Here is a 20728-nt window from a genome sequence, read left to right on the forward strand (position 1 = left end):
TAATAAATCAGGATTCTTGCCAGAAATTATAGATCTGTTATGCACAGAGTACATGGTTTCATGCTTTCCATCTCTTACAGACTAGAAACAGTGTGGGTGAGCTGTATCTAGCTCCCTCCCTATGGCTGTGCAAAGAAGATTCTCCACCTGCCTGCTGTGAATCGTGGCACGATAAAGGACTCCGTGGCTCCCACTATGGTCCATAACAGTGCTTGTGTCTCTGCCTGAGGTCTAGTCTACACTATGTCCCCCATTGATCTAAGATACGCAACTTTAGCTACTCGAATAGCATGGCTTAAGTTGCTGTATTTATCACTGCGTCTTCCATGTGGTAAGGTTGGCGGGGGCTGCTCTCCCGTCAACTCTGGCTACTCTTCTCGTTCCGGTGGAGAACCATAGTCAACGGGAGAGCGCTTGAAAGTTGATTTATTGCTTGTAAAAGTAGGTGCAATTAATTGACTTCTGGTGGATCGCTGCAGCATCGATCCACTGTGCAGTGAAAACAAGTCCTGAGAATCCAGGCAAATTAAACAGAACTGTGACATCTGGGAAGAGTAAGAAAATACAGGTTGCACCTCCCAAAACCAGAATTCTCTGGTCCAGCAACATCCATGGCCTGGCAGGACCACAGATGTTCCTGGATCAGAGAACCCCAGTAGCCTAGTGGTAGGAGTGCAATCCAGGAGGGGCCGGGTTGAAGCAGCGGGATGGGGCAAGAGCTGGCAGCAGCCCCCAACAGCCTGTGGCACTGGGACCAGGTTGGGGCAGCCCCCAGAAGCACAGGATCTGGTTAGCAACAGTCTGTGGCAACCAGGACCAAGCTCTGGACAGCCTGTGGAAGGGTGGGGGTGGGGCTGGAGCTGGAGAAAGCCCCAGCAGCCTATGGCAGTGTGGGACTGGAGCCCTGGACAGTCCACAGAAGCAGGGACAGTGCCCAGAGGCTGCCATGGGGCTGAGGCTGGGACTGGAGCCCAAGCCCCCGGCAGCCTGACCAGGGCCAGAGCCAGCCCCCAGGAGCATGTGAAAGCATGGGGCTTGAGTCTATGCCAGTGTGGGCTGCTGGATTCCAGCAAGCAGTCCAGCTGGGGCAGCAGCAGCAGCAGGGAAAGGGCTGGAGTGAATCCCTCTGCCTCCCCACTTCCCTCATCTTCCCCCCCCGCCTTGGCAGAATTGGCAGCTGGGGGATGTGGCAGGGAACCATCACTAGTCCAGCAAATTCTCTGGTTTGGGACCAGTCAGGTCCCAAGAGTGTCGGATAAGAGATGTGCAACCTGTAGTTTACCACAGAAGCTTTGCAAATGGCAAATTCCAGAGCCTCAGAAATGCAGATGGCAAGTGGTATCATTTACACACCCTGTTTCCAATGCATCTTTTAATTTTTCTTAGTAAGAGATTGGGGAGGGGGATTGGTTCTTTGAATTCTTTTATTAACCTTCAGGCATGGAAAATGAGCTGAAAGAAAGATATATACCACAAAGTTAATAGCATCTTATTTTGACAGTATGCCTGATTATCCTGGAAAAGACTGTAATTTTTTCCAGTACCTACTTTTCTATACTTCATGTGACCTGATATGAATTATAAGATTTGATATAAGCCCAAATTCATCATTTTTTAAAGAAAAAAAGTGATCATTACACCTGAAATGTCCACAGATAAATAATAAATATAGAACACTGGTTTCTCCATCCACTCCAACCCTACTGTGTTAGCATGTTGGTACAACAGTGGGATAACATTAACTAGCTTTTAAAATAACATTTTTAAAGTATGAGTAAAAGTAAACACAATTTAGTAGGACAGATGATTTTTTGATGGATAATTTATAACATGGATTCACAAATATGATCAAACAAATTCAATTTCTTAAAAATCTATATAAATACTAGTAACACTACTTCCCTTATAATGCATAAATTTCAAGTAATTACACATAAAGCTATTAGATTGCCTCTGACATACAAACAATTCAAAATACAGACATATATGCAATAGCATATAAGGAATGATGTAGTGCTTCTGACTTTTAATTGTATGAATGATCCCAAAAATAATTGCTCAAAATAATTCAAAAAAAGCTAGTTTTAAGTTTAATTGTGGGGACAGAATGCGTTGTGGGTGGCGGTTGCCTGGCAGCTGCTTTTGCTTTGCTGGCCTGACTTGCCCGGACTGCAGTTTCTAGACGTGTTTTCAATTCAGGAGCAGCTCCCATTACTGTCTTAAACGCATGAGGGTAGAGGGGACCAATGTGCATTAGATTCTGTAGTGCAAACTCATGAAGATCTTTCGATACTGTAGATGCAGAAGCAAAAGCACTTTCATTCAATAAATAAGAGATCAGAGTTGGAACTAGAAGAGCAAGCAACTGGACTCCTGAAAGTGAAAGAAGAAAATAGCATAATAGAAATAAAAACTATACAGAAAACGGATTGTAATGGCCCTTTTATAGAAACAGTATTATTGCCACAATTTAAGTTGAAAACATAAATGCAGCAATAATATAATATAACCAAAAGAGTTGGAAATAGATTTTCAGGCCATCCAATCTTTTTCCTTGCTAATGTAGGAATTCCACATTTTCTAGTGTTTAATGCACACTACTTGTGTCCCAGCCACTTCTCTTAGATTACTTTCCAGCCTGATGGTGCTCTTAATGAGTTAAAATGGTAGAGTACCTCAAAGGATCCTACAGGACTTTACATAGACTGAGAAATCACTTCATCTTACTTTTGTAAAGCAATCATCATAGGAAGTATGACACATCAGTTTAGGACATAAAGTGAAGAGTACCGCCCTTGAAAATGCAGCAGGGAAATATAAATACTGGTCAGATAATATAGCTATCATTTTTGGAATTTGACTAGGACATTAGTGTTAACACCTTACTCTGAATGGTGAGAGTAAGGATTTTATTAATCAGAATTCCTGCATTCCTGGCCTCAGTCTTTGTCACTGACTCATTCAGTGATTTCCAGCAAATTACTTATTCTTGTTATGGCTCAGTCTCCCGATCTGCAAAATGGGCATACTATTAATTTCTCATATGGGGGATCAAAAAGTGTTTGTATAGTACTCTGAGAGCCCAAAATAAAATATGCTGTGTAAATACAGCAGTAGTATTTATTATCATTACTTTTGTGAAGACCTTCATGGTACCTTTAGTGATTAAACATAATAATTAGGACCTTAGTTCTACATCTGCTTTGAAATGCTTTGAAAGATTATACATCCACTAGAACAGCGCCCCCTGCAATGGTGCTCTAGTTTAGTAAAGACTCAGAAGAGAGCCATGTTAACAAAAATCATATGTTGTACAAACTTTCCCCAAACAATTCTACTAGTCTGACATTTCAGACCTGCTTACACTAGCCATTCCAAAGCAAGAGTGGCTCTTGAGCATGTTCTGCCAATTTTATGTAGGCATACCAGGCACTTGGCTCAATGCAACACCTACATACAACTGCCCCTATCACATAAAGCTGTCATACAATGACAGGTTTTTGCATCATTTCAATCACTATTTGTAAATGTATCACCTGCACCACCAAAAATCCTAATGTAAAATGTTGTCTTCAGAGTTATATTATAATGTCCACATTAAATATTCTACAGAAAAGAAATACTTACTATTCTGCTCCTCACCAAGGGCAACCAATGTTTCAAGGACTTTAATTCCTTCCTGGACTGCTAACAGCTCTGTGTTGTTGTTTGGGCGATGACTTTCTACACCTTTCAGTTTCTCAACCATTACTGGTGCCAATGAATGGATGTATGGAGTTGACAGGGCACGGTTGGAGTGTTGGAATACAGAAAGCAGAAGCTGGTAACACTTGGCTTGAACCTAATCAAGATAAATGTATTTTATTGATTTGTATATTAGTACATACAACTCATCATATCTTTGTGTAAACTCAGAAATGATTGGAGGAAATAAAGGGAAAAGACCACTGAAATTGGGGAAGAGGGGAGAACAGCAAAGAACAGATGGTTTAGCTGCTAAAAATACTGTTATCTAGTTTTCAATGCAAGAAAAAGGAATGCAACTGGGAAACAAACACAGGAAATAAGAGAGCAATGACTAAGGTAAGATAAAGTTACAGAATTGTTAATATACTAATCAGCCACATGGGATGCATCCTAGAGTCCACAAGTAGCTGACTATAAAAAACAGATGTATGAGCAGCAACACTGGATGTATACGAGAAGTCATTTGAACTACAATTCCACTTCCACAAGGATAAAGTGGTTCCCCAGCCTAAAAAAGTACTTGAGTAGATTTAAATAATTATGAAACATAGGCCATGGAAAACTACCTTGTTTTCCTTGATATTATAAAACTGTATCAATAAAGAGAATGCAATGAATGTCTTTATTATGAACTTAAAAGGGATTTTTCAAAAATACCACAAACTTAGACAATTGACAAAACATGGTCTTGAATATAATATGGTAATCCAGGTACAGGGCTAGGAAGTTGGACATATTTACAACACTGAAAAGGATGAGATACGAAGCAGCATCTCACAGGAACCGTGAGCAGTATTATTAAGTGATCTTCTCACAAGTCATTAATACAATCTGACACTGATGGCATTTTGGGGTGGCCCAGGCTACACCACTTCCCGCAGCTCTCCTTGGCTGGAAACTGCAAATGCAGCCAATGAGAACTGCGAGGCTTTGTGACTTTCAATAAACAAAGTGCTATGGGATCATCAGCAGTTTACCCAGGCGTACCCACAGCCCACTTTGAGAAACACTGGTCTAGATGGTGCTTGATTCTGCCATAAATACAGGGCACAGGCCTTGATGACTTCTAGAGTGACTTACCCAGGTGGGCCTACGACCCACTTTGAGAAATACGGATCTAGAAACCCCTGATAAGTGTTTTTCTAACCTGCTCTTAGAAATCTCCATTGATGGTGATTTCACAATATCCTAAGGCAATTTATTCCAGTGTTTAACCATCCTGACAATTAGGAAGTTTTTCCTAATGTCCAACCTAAACCTCCCTTGCTGCAATATAAACCCATTGGTTCTTGTCCTAACCTCAAAGGTTGAGGAGAATAATTTTAATATAAAGCACAACTATCCACTCAGACTTTTGCCGAAGGTTGTGGTTTCAGTGACATGGTATTCTTTTGTGGTACAAGTATGTTTAAAGAATTCTCTATTTTATATTGTTCAGCTTATTTTAAAGGTATGTGCTTTTATCATTAATGTTTACTCTCCTAAAGACTGCAGTAGTTGCCATTTTATAAATTGAAAAATATATAATAAGTAATACAGACAGTGCAATTTAGACTGTTTTTCCTTTGTCGACACATGTAATTAGGGTTACCAGGTGTCCGGTTTTCTACCGGACAGTCCGGTATTTGCACCCTCTGTCCGGTAGAAAAATTCAGAAAATACCAGACACGTGCAATGTCCGATATTTTCTGAATTTCCGCTGGGCGCCGGACAGAAACCTGGCAGGGGAGCAACTGGGAGGCGAGCCTTGTGGCGCTGGGAGCCCTGTGGTCGCGTGCACAAGCCGGGAGGGATGGGGCGGGAGCAGTGGCTGGGATTCCCAGCCACTCCCCCCACCCGGCTTCTGCACACAATCAGAGGCTCCCAACACCCATCGCGGCCCCGCCTCTCAGCTGGGAGCCTCTGGTTGCATGCAGAAGCTGGGTGGGGGGAGTGGCTCCCAGCCACTCCCTCAGCCCCCACCCGGCTTCTACTAGCAACTAGAGGGAGTGCCTGCCGGCAGTGCGGCCTATTGGACTCCGGCTGCGGAGGACTCTCAGGTTGATTAGACTTCTAAATGCCTAAATATGACATATTTCTTCTGTATGCTACGTCAATACTGGCATGATCTTGTGCAAAAACTCTTCTAGAAGAGGGCGTCTACACTGGCATGTACCTTTGTGCAAGAGATGTGTTTTTGCGCATCTATGCCAGTGTAGACTCTCTCTTGTGCAAGAAAGCTCTGATAGCCATTTTAACCATAGGGCTTTCTTGTGCAAGAAATTCACGTTGCCTGTCTACACTGGCCTCTTGCGCAAGAACAGTTGTGCAAGAGGGCTTATTCCTGAGCGGGATCATCAGAGTTCTTGCTCAAGAAGCACTTATTTCATACATTAGAATGTCAGTGTACTTGCACAAGAACTCGCGGCCAGTGTAGACAGGCAGCAAGTTTTGGCGCAAAAGCGGGTGCTTTTGCGCAAGATCACACCAATGTAGACACAGCCTATTTTTTTCTACTTGCGAAATCTTTGAGTGCCTATGTGAGGACACACAATATAGAAAACATACAGGGAAACTCCACAAGCAATGAAGAAAATAGAGGAAGAAATTTAGATCTATATCAAAAATTAAAGTTTGGAGATAAAAATTCAGAATATCTACATAATTTAATTTAATGGGAAAGCAAAGAGCTGAACTATATAAGACATGGACAGAATTTTCTCCTCTCATGTGCACTCCCCCAAAGGAATACAGGGAAAGCAGTTCTATTTTACTATCTTGTCATTATTCAGAGAACTGAGAGAAAGGACACTATAGTATGTTAAGTTATCACTGCTATCCTTTTAACCTTTATAACCAATACTTCTAGCAAGCTCAATGCAGCCCTTGCCTAGGTAAAAGAAGAACTGATGATTTTCTTTATAACTGTCTCCTTTTATTTCCTCCAGTTTCTCTCTCTTCATTGTTCCTTTCAAGGAAATAGTATTCAGTTTAAGTGCAACTGTAAAATAGATGTGACTGATAATATTGTATGAATTGTTGACTGTGTGTTTCCGGTGATGAGAAAAGCTCTATCTGTGGGGGAGGAAGAGCAAATAGGTGGAGTCCATCAAACCAGAAGTACAAAAGTCACATAAAGCAGTTGTCTGAGAGATTTGAGTCCCTATCCCAAGAGCTTTTCCAACCTGTGAGCAGGTATCAGTGCTGGCATAAAGTGAGTTTTCTGACCTGGGGACTACAAGACATAGTGACCCTCTGTTATACATGAGTTTGGGAAACATTCTTTCACATAAAACTACACTTTGCGAACACCAATCTGCATATTTGTATAACTGTTCAAATTAAATGATTTCTACATGTCAATTATGTTTCACTTCACGCTAAATGAGCATGCCTGAACCGAGCTAGGCTACAATTTATCACATTTGCAATGGATTAGTTTAAAAGATATTTAAAGAGACGACAAAGCAAAAAGCATAAATGAGTTTGCAACAGATAGTAACCATTTTTAGAAGGCCTCTGAAATGATATGCACATGCAAATAAGATGGCTGCATACCTGAATTGCACACTCAAAACGAGGTTTTGTACATGTAATACAAACACAAATTTTGTAAATATATAAGAGAATCACTGCACATTTTGTCCCTAATCCTAATCTATGGAAGCAGGAATCTGAGTAGTATTATGAGGAAGCAGTATTAAAATAAACCAAAGGTGTATATTTTTTTGGCCCAGTGGTCTTTTCCTTCCTAACATTTATTATATTAACAAAGATTTAACTTTTATAAATCTATGTAAATCAAGAATTTGGCACAAGTAACTTGAAAATCCTACAATAAAGTGCTCAGTTTTGTTATAATTTCAGTTGATGCAGTAGTTTAAAATCATGGTTAATTTAACAAGCAGGATCTGGTTACTTTTGGAGAAATTATAGATTTCAAGGAATTCAGAAAATGTAACATTATTCCTTGCTACTGCGTGTCAACCATCCAAAATGTTTTTCACACTCCCACATGATGAGCTTACCCAAGGATCATAGGAATTCAATGCATTTTTAAATCTGTTAATGCAGCTGTTCTGTAAGGACTGCACTCCAATTATTTCTGTACTTGCAGACCAAAGGAAGAGAGCGATAGCCGTTAGCATGCTTACTTCATCAAGAATAGGCTTAGAGCCTTCTGCAAAACAAAAAGAAAAGCAGACTGAGCTTATTGTGAAAAGGTTTTAGATTTGTTTAGTAAATCTTAGTGTACTGGAATAATCCACAACAAAGGGATGTATTTGAAGAGACTTCAGTTACAAATAAACACATGACTATTCACCAAAACCAGAGTGACATTTTTACTATTAGAGGTAGTGACTGATCTAGTTAAGGTTGCTTAAGATGGCTAACTCTAGTCTAATCCTCTTTTAAACGGTTTAAAACTTCCTAATATTTCCATCTATGAAGCCAAAATCTCTGACCAAAGGTATATTTTTCTTTTTTTAAAAACAATGTAAACAAATATGACTGCTATTTTGAGCAGAAGGATGGTGGGGAAAACATTATACTGTCCCCATTACAAGCAGGTCTCTTGCAAGCCCTTTAAAAAAAGTCTCAGCAACTGAAATGACTGAGATGTAGAAACCTAAAATCTACTGTCGGAACAGCCTGAACACCAAGAAGAACGGTTCTTGAATGTTCTGCTAAAAATTTGTTGTGATTTCACTGTGTTAATAAGCTTGTTAAAATCACATAGTCCATTTTGCACCATTTTTTTTTCTTGGACTGGTGAAATGTGCAACTTCATTCTGTCTTGAAAAGTGAACTAAACACATGCAAACCCTTTCCTTAGTGCATGCATCTTGCAAGGATTAAGAATTAAATGAAAGCTCCTAAAGTCCACAGAATGTCTATAGTAAAAGTCAGTTGTGCTTGCAAAAATGGGGGCTTGAAGGCCCTTGAGCCAAGGTGATATTGGTAGGGACAAGTTTGATGAGACATGTAACTATGGAGGCCATTAGAAATTAATACAGATTTTGCTTGGAAAACTTCATCCAACAATTGTTTCCTCTCAAACATCCTAAAGGATGACATTGTGTAAATTATTCTCTCGTCCCTTCAGATTTCACATGGCTTCTGCCAAACTGTTTCCCTCCCTCTCCTATTCAATCTATATTCCAGGCTATTAAAAGGGGCATTGAAATGGTTTTGGCTAATATACTCTGAATAGGCACATGACACATACCTCTGGCTGTGTCTACACTACATTCCTCTTTCGAAAGAGTAATGTAAATGAAGCAAATAGAAAGTTCAAATGAAGCGCGGATTTAAATATCTCGTATTTCATTTGCATATTCGCATCCGAGTACAGGTTCTTTCGAAAAAGGGTTTTTTTCCCCCCGAAAGAACCCCATGTAGACTGCGCTTTCACTTTTGAAAAACCTTTTTTCGAAAAACTGCTCAGATGCAAATATGCAAATGAAGCACGGGATATTTAAATCCGCGCTTCATTTGCACTTTCAATTTGCTTCATTTACATTCCTCTTTCGGAAGAGGAATGTAGTTTAGACATACCCTCTGGGTCTGACTCAAAAGAAAGGCAACATAAATGGTACCGCCTCTTTGCTCTTCTAGAGCACAGAAGGAGCTTGGATCATAGGAAGCTGGTTGAAGCTCAGTGCAGATGAGATGGAAATACAGGCTGGCAGGCCAGGGGAAGCATCTAGGGGTTGTGGCAGGAGTGTGGCTTGTTTAATTATTGAAAGGATCACTCAGTCCTTTGATAAGGAGACTTACAATTTGGAGACGTTTCTGGATTCTCACTTCTCTCTGATTCCCTTTTACCTCTCTGTATTATGCTAGACTATAATGTGACCAATTCTCTGATGTTGCCATAGTCATCAATGCCTGTACTTCCTTCTCATTGAATTACTGTAACATTCACTATAATGAAGACTACATGAAGTCTATTATACTGATTCTCTTAAAGCACCAGTAACTTCCAGTTTTCTTTAACTACAGTTGTACGTATGGAGTCTGATCTATTGCATTTAGCTTGATTACAATTATGGCTCTTCTGGTCTGAGACATTGGCTCTCTCCATATGCACATTTTGGCAGTTGAGATTTGATTCTTTCTGGGTATTTGGGGTGAAAGGAAAAGAGTGGTATAATCAAAGATGACACCTAGTTTATGAGCTTGGGTGACATGGATGAGGATGGACTGTCAACAATGACAGAAAGTGAGGAAGGGACTGGGAAAGCGGACATAAGAGCTTGACTGGTTGTAAGACATCCAGGAGTTTTCAGAGAGATGGGCTGAAATGCAGGATTGGCAGGAGAGAGACAGGTCAGGATTGGAAAAGCATATTTGTAAGTCAAAGGTACAAACATGGCAGTTAAACTTGTGAGAGTTGAAGAGGTCACCTAAAGAAACAGAAAGTAAGCATGCCAAGTCCTGTAAAACACCTATGGAAACAGGAGAGAGGTGGAAGGACTGCTGAAAATGACACTGAGGAAATGACTGGAGCAGTAAAAGAAAACTGATTTGTTAAAGCCAAGTAAACATAAGATTTCAAGAAAGAGAGTATGACCAATATTGCCAAAGGCAGTTGAGAGGTCAAGAAGGATGACGATGGAGTGCACAGCCCAGAGATAATGTTGTAATATTCTAAAATTAGCATTATAATCAGCATTATGTATATAATATACACTATACAGGCAGTCCCCGGGTTACGTACAAGATAGGGACTGTAGGTTTGTTCTTAAGTTGAATCTGTAAGTAAGTCGGAACTGGCGTCAGCCGCTGCTGAAACTGATCAGTTTCAACCGCGGCTGAATCTGGACGCCAGTTCTGACTTGCATACAGATTCAACTTAAGAAACCCAGGCGTCCCCAAGTCAGCTGCTGCTGAAACTGATCAGCGGCTGATTCCAGGACGCCTGGGGCAGAGCAGCTGGGGTGCTGCTGGGTTGCTCCAGTAGCGCGGCTCCTCGGCGCTACTGGAACAACCCAGCAGCACCCCAGCTGCTCTGCCCCAGGCGTCCTGATTCAGCCGCTGCTGAAACTGACCAGCAGCGGCTGAATCAGGACTCCTGGGACAGAGCGGCTGGGGTACTGCCGGGTTGGTCCGGAGCGGCGCTGCGGGACCAACCCGGCAGCCCCCAGCTGCTCTACCCCAGGGGTAGGCAAGAAAAGCCTGGTCTGCTGGGGGGGGGGGTCACTAGCTGCACCCCCCCCAGCAGACCACGGAGACGGGGAGCAAAGCCGCGGAGCACGCCCGCAACGGGACAGCCCAGGCACGTCGCGGCTGTCCCGCTGTGGGTGTGCTCCGAGGCTTTGCTCCCCATCTCCTTGGTCTGCTGGTCGGGAGACGGGGAGGAAAGCCGCGGAGCACGCCCGCAGGGGGACAGCTCAAGCGCGCCCGGGCTGTCCCGCTGCGGGCGTGCTCCAAGGCTTTGCTCCCCGTCTCCCTGCAGACCAGGGAGACGGGGAGCAGCTTTTCTCGCCCTGGAGGACGGGGACGGCGGACCGCGGCACATCTGGGCGTCCCGCCGCTCCCGTCCTCCGGGGCGAGAAAAGCCCCGTTCGTAACTGCGGATCCGACATAAGTCGGATCCGCGTAACTCGGGGACTGCCTGTATATACACAATTCACTATAATGCGCAGAATTTAGGCAGGCTCATGTTTGCAATTAGTTCTTTTCTCTGCTGTATAAGCTATGGCTATGTTAATCACAGCTTTTCATCCCCATAATGCTAACCTCATACATAACCTGTAATATATTATATACAAATACCTAATGTTCACGTCTCCATAACAGAAGCTTTAGCTTTAAGTTGCTTAACTGGTTGAAAGTAAACTGCTGACCTGGTTGGGAGTATTCCAAGATAGATGCCAGAGTGCTACGGATAAGACTGGTCCATTGCTTATGAGTTTCCTCGGTCTTGGCCATTGGAAGAGTTACAATAGTTTTTATTGCCTGAAGAGCTGCGCTGACTGGTGGTGAGACTTGATTATCCAATGATTTTACTGCCGTTTCTTTCAATACCCTTGTAATCAGAAACAGGATTGTAGGTAATATTGTCATACATCCTGAAATAAAAAATAAAGTGCATTCTTGCAATTAACTCTAACACCAGGTATGGTCTACAACTTCTATATATTTCCTTAGTGGAATAACTCTTGCTAGCAATAGGTATCCTTTGTTTATATGGTAGCTAATATAACTCAATCATATTTTAACAACTAAGAAACATAAGAAATATCTAATTATATTCAAAATATATTCTATGGCCATATACATCATTTGGAGTCATTTGTGCTAATGTAATAAAAACTCTGTCAGCAATTCAGGAATTTATAACTCAGCCTTAAAACTCTGCTCTAGGTTGATAAGGAATTATTTTTAAAAATTCTGTTAAAGAGCAAAAGGATGTTCCCGTGCTTAGGGCACTAGTATAGATCTGGAGAGAGACAGGTTCAATTCCTTCTTTTGCCCCAGAAATTCTGTATGAGTTCGGGCTAGTCAGCTAGCCTTTTTTATGCCTCATGTCCCCATCTGTGCAATGATGATAATACTTCCATACTTTACAAACGATAAATACAACAAACACTGTGAGATACTCAGATTCCATGATAATATGGTGTCACAAAGCACCAAAAACAGATAACTGAGTCCCTCTCATTCTCCCAATTAGGCTTCCTTTGCATCCCAACTGGAGCTCAAAACAGCCTATATAAATAGCACTTATACTAATCCTTCACCCAGCTCATACTAAAATCCATGAGTTGGGGCAGTATCTTTCTGGCTGAGGAAACCTGGCCAAAAGTTCTTTTAGTGGCCATCAGTATAATTCATTCACTGGTCTGAAAGGTCACTGAATGATAAAAGTACTTTATTCCACACAGGAAATGTGAAATGCTGCTTCTCAAACACTTCACTCAGTCATTCCTAAAAGCAAGAAAAAAATGGAACAGAGTATCCTGAAAGACTCTGGGCTATTGTATAGAGATATATTTTTTTATTTTTAACTAAATCCCATAATTTGGACATCAGGCCAAATATTTTTCAAAACTTATTTTCTCTAGGATTGTTATTAATTTTGAACTTTATCATAGGCTCCACCTCAAGACCTGCTAAACATCTGCTATGTCAATTGTAATTACTTGCAGACATGAGAGAAACTTCAGCTGCATTAAAAAGAACAGCGTATAGTGCAAGTTTTAAAAGTGCAATTTTCCTGATGTCCTGTAACCTGAAAAGCAGGCACCCTTATGTTGCTCTAGAATTTAACCCTCATCAGCAATAAATTACCTTCAATTTAATTTTAATTTTTCTGAGATAGAAGTAACATATTTAGCTTATTCTGCAACATGTTCTTATATTTTTCTTATAAAATCTATTCATTTATGTGCATTAAGTTACAGTAGAGTACCGGCTGGAGAGCACAGAGAAGGCAAGTCAGACAAGATGGTAACAGTAGCAGCCACAAGGCGAGCACTTTCTTCAGAGAGCTGGGATTTCGCAGAAGCATGATTTGGAGAATCTGACATTTTTGTGCTTAGATATGGCATGTGCCGTACTAGGATAAACATTAATAGTTCCATGGCTGCAAAAACGAGAGATTTTCCAGGCACAAGACCACCAGTCTCACCACCTTCTCCTAAAACAAGGCACGTTTCTTTTTCCTTTATGTCATCTTCATCTGCAGTGAAAAATATTTGGTTAAATAGTAAAAATGAACCCCAACAAAATAAATATTAGATAAAAAACATTGCAAGGTAGATAATACTTTGAGAAGCACTAAGTCTTTGTCTACACTACAAAGTTTTTGCATCAGAGAGTACGCTAATGACGGACTCATTAGCATGACTCACAATGTCATTAGCATATTTTCTGCCGATATTTTTTGCGCAAAAACAGGCAGTGTGGCCGTAGCCATTATGTGGAAAAAAGCACTTTTTGCACAAGATCCTTATGCCTGTGCCAGAGAGAAAAAGGGGGTTTTGCGCAAAATGGCCACTGCTACACTGCCTGTTTTTGCGCAGAAATGGATTGAAATACAGTATGCAAATGAAGCATGGGAAAACGCTAGTCTGCACTTCATTTGCATAGGCTCTTGCGGCAAAAGTCATAGTGTAGCCTAAAGGTTTACATCAATGTATACGTTCAAACAGATTTAATAGGTTAAAAACACCACTACTTTTAAAGTTAAAATATGCTGAGGGAGTTTTAAATTGCCTTAAAGGTTTTGTGACTGACTTTAAAATTCTATAACAAGACCAGAAATTGATAACATTTAATAATTACAATGTCAGAAACAGATGCTATATTTCACACTTTTAAAAAGTCTTATGGAAAAATTACCACCAAACGAGGCCAGCTTCTGCATCTGAAGTATATTAATACAATAGTTTTCTTTCTTTATCTCAGTTATAAACTTATATTTTTTTAGAAAAAAAAACAAAAAAATGCAATTCCAGTCTGAAATGTGACTCTAAGAATAGTATTGAGAGATTCTGTGTACTGTCTCTATGATGTTAGTATCAAATGTGGTCAGTTAACAAGATTTTTTACTGACTGGTTGAAAAACAAGTCACGTTCTCTTCTTTGCCATTGCCATTGCCAGTACAGGGCATTCCCTGCTATAAGTTGCCACGGTATACATTCATTCCACACTAAAGTCGTTGGCGCTTGTAGAAACTGATCCTCCCATTCCCCGCTCTTAAGTTGTGCAAAAAAACCACCCAACAATTTGCGAAAATGGAAGTCACGTGAGGAAAAAAATTCCCCACTTTAAGTTGTTTCGCTATAAGTCCAAGTTTTTTGGAACTTATTTTGGACTTATAACAAGGACAGCCTGTAATAAAATCTAGTAACTAGGCTTTCAATACCTCTATGCCACTCCACTGAATTAAAATGAGGTTTTAGTGAACATGTGTGCAGTGCTCCCTCTAAGCTGCCCAGCAACACAGCTTCACAAGTGATAAATCAGCCCCACCCAGTCAGAGGCTCAGGGCTCCAAGCAGGGAGCTGAGAAATCACCTGTGAAGCTGTGCTGCTGTGCAGCTTAGAGGGAACACTGCATGTGGACTGTCCTATTGCCGCATTGTTTGAAAAGATGTAACTTAATTGGGCTTTTAATAAACAATTCTATTGATGAAGAAAAAGGAATAAAAATCATCCCACGGTCTCTTACTTGCGTTGGCTTGTTCTACAGCACTAACAAGAGCAAAAAGCAGTAAGCCCCTGCCCCACAATCACCCTGAGAAAAGGGGCAGTGAAGATAACTGAGGATATAACTATGACTACACTGACCAGATCTGTGGGATAAGGAAAAGCCATTTTTACCTAGACAATTTTCAGAGAAGAACCCCACTTTAATAAATCTGAGTTCTCTCAATTAGGGAATGTGTTGCTTTTTTCCTCTGAAAATGCAAACAACAGTTTTAAGTTTGTTTGTTTTTAAAGTCTTACTCAGAGTGTTCCTTTTTTCTTGAAGATAATCTTGAGCTGCTCTCACTATTTGCTGAACAACTCCAGTAACCAACAACTGGACTGCAGGAGGATCCCAGGTCAACAGGAGTCGATGCAGCACACTCAGAAGTTCAACACCAAGGAGCTAGAACAACAGAATAAATTGAAGGTTTTTTAAAACATTTTTAGACTTGAAAGTTAATGGTTTACAGACCCCTACTTACCAACAAAAATGGTTTCTGGTTAATCTACTGTTATTCTTAGCTACAGAGTATTTTTTTCCTCAGTTTTAGAAAGCACCATTCCTTTGGTACTAATTTTTCAGTTCATTTCTGAAGGAATCACGTTTCATAAAGTCCTACCCTTAACCCTGTTATATCATACTACTGTAGACTTAGGATAATCCGGCACCTTTTGGACCTAGGTGGTGCCAGATTATCAGATTTGCCGGAGAATCAGGAGGTCCGGTACAGCTGCACCGCTTAACAGCTGGCCAGGACACAATCTCCCTCCCTCTCTCCTCCCCTTTCCTCTTTGCATCCCCTCCCTGCTGTAACCTGATCCTCTTCCCCCTCCCCTCCCCTTTCCCCTTCGCTGAAGCAAAAGGCTCTTCTCCTTACTGTAACACGATCCCACTCCTTCCCCCCTCACCCAACCGTATGCTCCCTCTGATTACAGTCAGCATGTGTGCTGAGCAGCAGGCTTTTTAATCAGCTGGTCAGGAGCGCTTGGCATTTTGATGGAGTATCGGGAGTGCCGAACAGTTGGGTGCCGGACTATCGGAGTTTTACTGTATTACTCTATGGGTATGTCTACACTTGCACCCTAGTTCGAACTAGGGATGCAAATGTACGCATTCTAAATAGTCAGTGAAGCGGAGATTTAAATATCCCGCGCTTCATTAGCATGATCTCGCCAGCGCGTTACTCCGATCAACAGCTGTTTCGAAAGTGAAAGTGCGTGCCGGGTAGCATTAGTTCGAACCAAACCCCTTGGTTCGAACTAACCCCCTTGGTTCGAACTAACGTTACTCCTCATTTTTTTGGAGTAACGTTAGTTCGAACCAAGGGGTTTGGTTTGAACTAATGATATTTAAATCCCCGCTTCACTGACTATTTCGTATGCCTACATTTGCATCCCGAGTTCGAACTAGGGTGCAAGTGCAGATATACCCTGAGTGATTTTACATGCACCATAATCTGGGATTTTTTTAAAACAGCAAAAATGGTTAAATCTAATTTATGCAAATGGTTAAATCTAACCATGCAAATTTTGGTTTTGGGAATTTAGACTTCAGAAACAGTGTACAGGATTTCACCTGAGAAACACAATGAATAGTTAATAGGTAACACTCCCTTCGTTCTCTCATCACTGTATTAATGATAAAATTTAAAAGGAGGGTTTTTTTTAAAAATGGGTGCAGTGTGCGATACACAAGCCTAATGATATTAAATGACTGTATTTGTATGAGTTTGGCAATTCACTGCCTTTTAAAAAAAAATCAATTTTTTCACCTCAACTTCTTGAAAACTAATGTTAGAGACCACTGGAGGAAATGGAGATCTGATGCGGAAGATAAAGTCTCTCACTGTAAAAATAACTAACCACACACACAGGAGCACAAAGGTGACAATGATATAACTTTGCCACATTTATCCAGTAAGTAGTAAAATCCCCCCACAAAATAATGAATAATTAAAGCCCCAGTAAAGACCATAAAGCTGCTAAAGTATGAAGACTTATGAAAACAAACTATGTGGACACATCTGGGACATAGTTGAAGTACTGGGATATGGCATTAGGACCACTTAGGTCAGTGATTTGAAGCATCTTCTGAATGGTTGCATGTGGATTACTCAAAATAGGGATGTGAAGGTTTAACCAGTACCCGGTTAACCCTTAATGGGTGAGGCTTACCAGTTAAGGTTAACCAGAGGAGGCTGGAGCAGTTCCCTGCCTGCTGTAGGTAGGGGGCTGCTCCAGCCCTGCAGAGGGGACACCACGGACAGCTTGGCTGGAGCAGCCCCTGTCTTTGGTGGGCCCAGGTATCTCACAGGCAGGGGCTGCTCCAGCATCCCAAGTGCACGAGCCCTGCAGCGGGAGTGGGGATGTGCTCCAACCCAGCAGTAGGTGAGGGAGGGGCACACCGCCTCGCCTTAATCAATTAACTGCTTAAAAATGTGTTTAACTAGTCAGCCGATTAAACAGGATTTTACATCCCTAAGAGAGGGGACAGTATTTAATTGTCCACCCTCAATAATCTGTTGCTAGCACAAATCAAGGTAACTATAAATAAGAGAGAAAACATCTACAGTGTTGCTACAGGACTTCTATACTACTTTTTCAATTCAGCTTTCTATTCTACAGTAGTGCACAATCTCTCTCAGAGATTATCATAAGGCAGATCATTTATTGTGATTTACTAGCCCTTAAGGAGAGTATAAGTGATAAGTCCACTGTCACAAATTGAGATGCCTGCTTGTGAAAATTTAAGAAAGAAATTTTAAATAAAAAAATGCAGCATGTTTGTTTTGCAAACTGTTGTTACAGCTTTATTTCTTAAAAATTAATGTAACAAACTTTTTTTTTTAAATCTAAAATGGAAAAAAGAAAAAAATGGATCATTATGATAAACAATTTTTTTTAATCTGCCTACATTTCAGCAATATTTCCCCCCCCCCTTCCCTCCAGTTTTTGATCAGTTCTAATTTTTCAGGGACACAGCAGTAAACAGAATACAGATTAATCACCAAACACTTCCACACACATGCATTTAAAAACAGAATAAGACGAGATTTCAACATCAACTTCCATCATCCAACATATTTACTATACCTGATCCTCTGCAATATGAATTCTAGCACAAGGTGAATCCAGTAAAGTGTGCAGTGCCTGTAAACAAGATGTGACGTGTTCAACAGGCTCCTCAGGCCTAGGAGAACAGAGGAATTGTATACTAACACCTGAAGAGAAACAAACAATCAAAAAAAATCTCATTTCTATACCAATAAGATGAGGGTTGTTAATATATCACATTTAAGTATTTAAACAATGCGGCAGTTGGGTTTATTTTAGATTTTTATTTTAATCACAAAAGTTATACTCATGTTTTATTTTTACCATTGAGAAATATTCTTTAAAGATTGAGACAGCAAATAGTAAGTAATCATGGTCAGTAACCTACAGATCTACAAAGGAAACTGATGTGTGTCTTTTGATTTGGCAAGTCTGTAAATTAACAATCTGCCACTTTTAATTGTGTTTTTAAGTTTCTGTATATTAAAATATTTTAACTGAAGGAAAATAAAACAGAACAGAAGAGATCTCATTTTCAGATATGACCTTGATACATAAAACACAATTCTTCAAACATTTGTATTTATTACTACAAATGTTTAAAATACAAATACTCCAATTACAGAACTTTCACACAAAATCTCTGACAGAATTGCCACTGTTTAAAAAAAAAAAATCCAACATTTATCTTTTAAAAACTAGTATGTCTTGGTTTATTATACAAAAGTTTCAGAGTTAGTCATACAACTGACAGTGCAACACAGCTTTGCTAGTTAGTCACATCTGTATAGCATGGATCAAAAACTAAAGATATGCACAGATAAATATAGAATGTAAAGCTAGGACAGATATTTCAAATTTTACTAATCTAAACACCTGGACATTTTCATAGCCCACAGCACCATACGACTGGAGTGCCGACTGGAGTGCCTCAAATACTAACAGATGCTTCCTTACAAACACCCCCACGAAGCAGTAAGTACTATCACCAATTCCACAGAGGTACAGCATAAACCGAGTGACCTGGCCAATGTCACATAGGTCTTTACTGAATTATGACCTTATCAGGGGGTATAAAATGTAATCCAACTCCTCATTCTAAAATTATAGAAAAAACATATGTCTAAAGAACATAATTTGTGTCATCTGAACTCTAATAAATATACTATATTAGATACCTAATGATTTATTTTTAAATATGATGTAAAAACCAGACCTAAAGCTAATCTGGAATATTTCATTTAAGGGACATGGAACAGTATTTTTCAGAGCTATAAAAATCATGGGTTGCCAGGATGTAGCATTGGAATGGGCATATGGTTCATTTTAAATGGGCTGGATTTCAAGATGGTGTCCTTTTAATGCAACCACACTGTGGCATTAAACTTTGAAATATGATATCATAAAGCTCTTACCTAAAATCAAGTGCATTCTATCTTTGTTGATCTCTGGCAAAGATTTAGTGGTAGGTGGTGTTCCAGGTGTCTGGTTTAACATAATAGATGAAACACGTTTCTGTGAATTTGGCATTGCTACAGCTGCTTCTTCAGGTGACTCAGAAGCATCAAATCCTGCACTATTTAGCCAGAGTGCTACTGCATGTAGAATTGGAGCCCAAGAGTTCCGGTAGTGCAGTCTAGCTGTATCAATTGTCTCTGGAGTGTAGAATGCTCCACCTGTTAATTAGAAAAGCAAATGCTAACTAGCATAAAACATATATGTGTATGAGAGAGAGTAAACATATATGTGTATGAGAGAGAGTATATGTTTTATGTATACATATATAGGATACATTTGTAGATGTAGATATTCAAGTTTTGTTACAGCTACGTGCAGCACAATTCTCCATGCCAAGAGGACTAGTATCATTAGGGCTGTCCCTATACAGCTTCATGTTCTCTGATATCAAATATTTTTTGCTAGTAAATGATGTGAGGCTAAATTTTCTCTCTGTTCTAACTTTTTCCTAAACTGTGTATGACTGAGGGAAATCCAACAAGATCTCAGAAAACTGACAAAGACAAAAGAACGAGGAGGATACAATGCAATTCAGGAAGTATTAGCAAAACAAAAAGATATTAGCCATCCTAGAAAACTTAAGTCATAAAAAGCCAAGTATTGGCTCTATATCTGAGTCTCTCTTTCCCTTGTTTAACCAAAACAAGTTAGGATTTCTTAATTATGTCCCACTTACAAACAACAGCTTAAAAACAAACATTCAAAAGACCTGAATATAAGCTAATTCATTTATAATAAATTCACGAAATTATTAAAATCTAACTAAATATTTTCAATGGAATGGTAATCTGATTCAGCTGTTTAAAACTGTAATTCTATGGATACATTACAGCCTTCCAAGGATTAGAATGCAACAATTTACTGATTTCCTCACCAGTGGCCCCAAGCCTTCTTACATACATGCAACAGTACAGGCAGTCCCCGGGTTACGTACAAGATAGGGACTGTAGGTTTGTTCTTAAGTTGAATCTGTATGTAAGTCGGAACTGGCGTCCAGATTCAGCCGCTGCTGAAACTGACCAGCGGCTGACTACAGGAAGCCAGAGGCAGAGTTGCTCTGCCCGGGCTTCCTGGAATCAGCCTCTGATCAGATTCAACAGGCTGAATCTGGACGCCAGTTCCATACAGATTCAACTTAAGAACCCCAGGCATCCCCAAGACGCACCGCAGTCCCGCTACCCGGGTCCTCCGCGGCTTTGCTCCGCGTCTCCCTGGTCTGCTGGAG

The 20728-nt window shown here is 40.4% G+C and overlaps 1 protein-coding gene across 6 annotated transcripts in view; it reads right to left on the bottom strand.

The window, feature by feature from the left end:
- Window positions 1-1410: 1410 nt before the first annotated feature.
- Window positions 1411-20728, bottom strand: part of HEATR5B (HEAT repeat containing 5B) — a 79015-nt gene continuing 59697 nt past the window's right edge. For all 6 annotated transcript variants that reach the window (XM_075924954.2, XM_075924953.2, XM_075924952.2 and 3 more), the window contains exons 29-36: window positions 19401-19661; window positions 18025-18152; window positions 15190-15334; window positions 13148-13417; window positions 11580-11804; window positions 7755-7906; window positions 3628-3841; window positions 1411-2373 (exon numbers count right to left, since the gene is read on the bottom strand). In XM_075924954.2, coding sequence (XP_075781069.2) covers window positions 2069-2373; window positions 3628-3841; window positions 7755-7906; window positions 11580-11804; window positions 13148-13417; window positions 15190-15334; window positions 18025-18152; window positions 19401-19661 — 1700 coding nt within the window. In that variant the 3' untranslated portion in view covers window positions 1411-2068. The remainder of the gene's footprint in view (window positions 2374-3627; window positions 3842-7754; window positions 7907-11579; window positions 11805-13147; window positions 13418-15189; window positions 15335-18024; window positions 18153-19400; window positions 19662-20728) is intronic.

The sequence above is a fragment of the Pelodiscus sinensis genome, chromosome 3 (assembly GCF_052426305.1).
Source record: "Pelodiscus sinensis isolate ZL-2025 chromosome 3, ASM5242630v1, whole genome shotgun sequence".
In the NCBI taxonomy this organism is placed as follows: Eukaryota; Metazoa; Chordata; order Testudines; family Trionychidae; genus Pelodiscus; species Pelodiscus sinensis.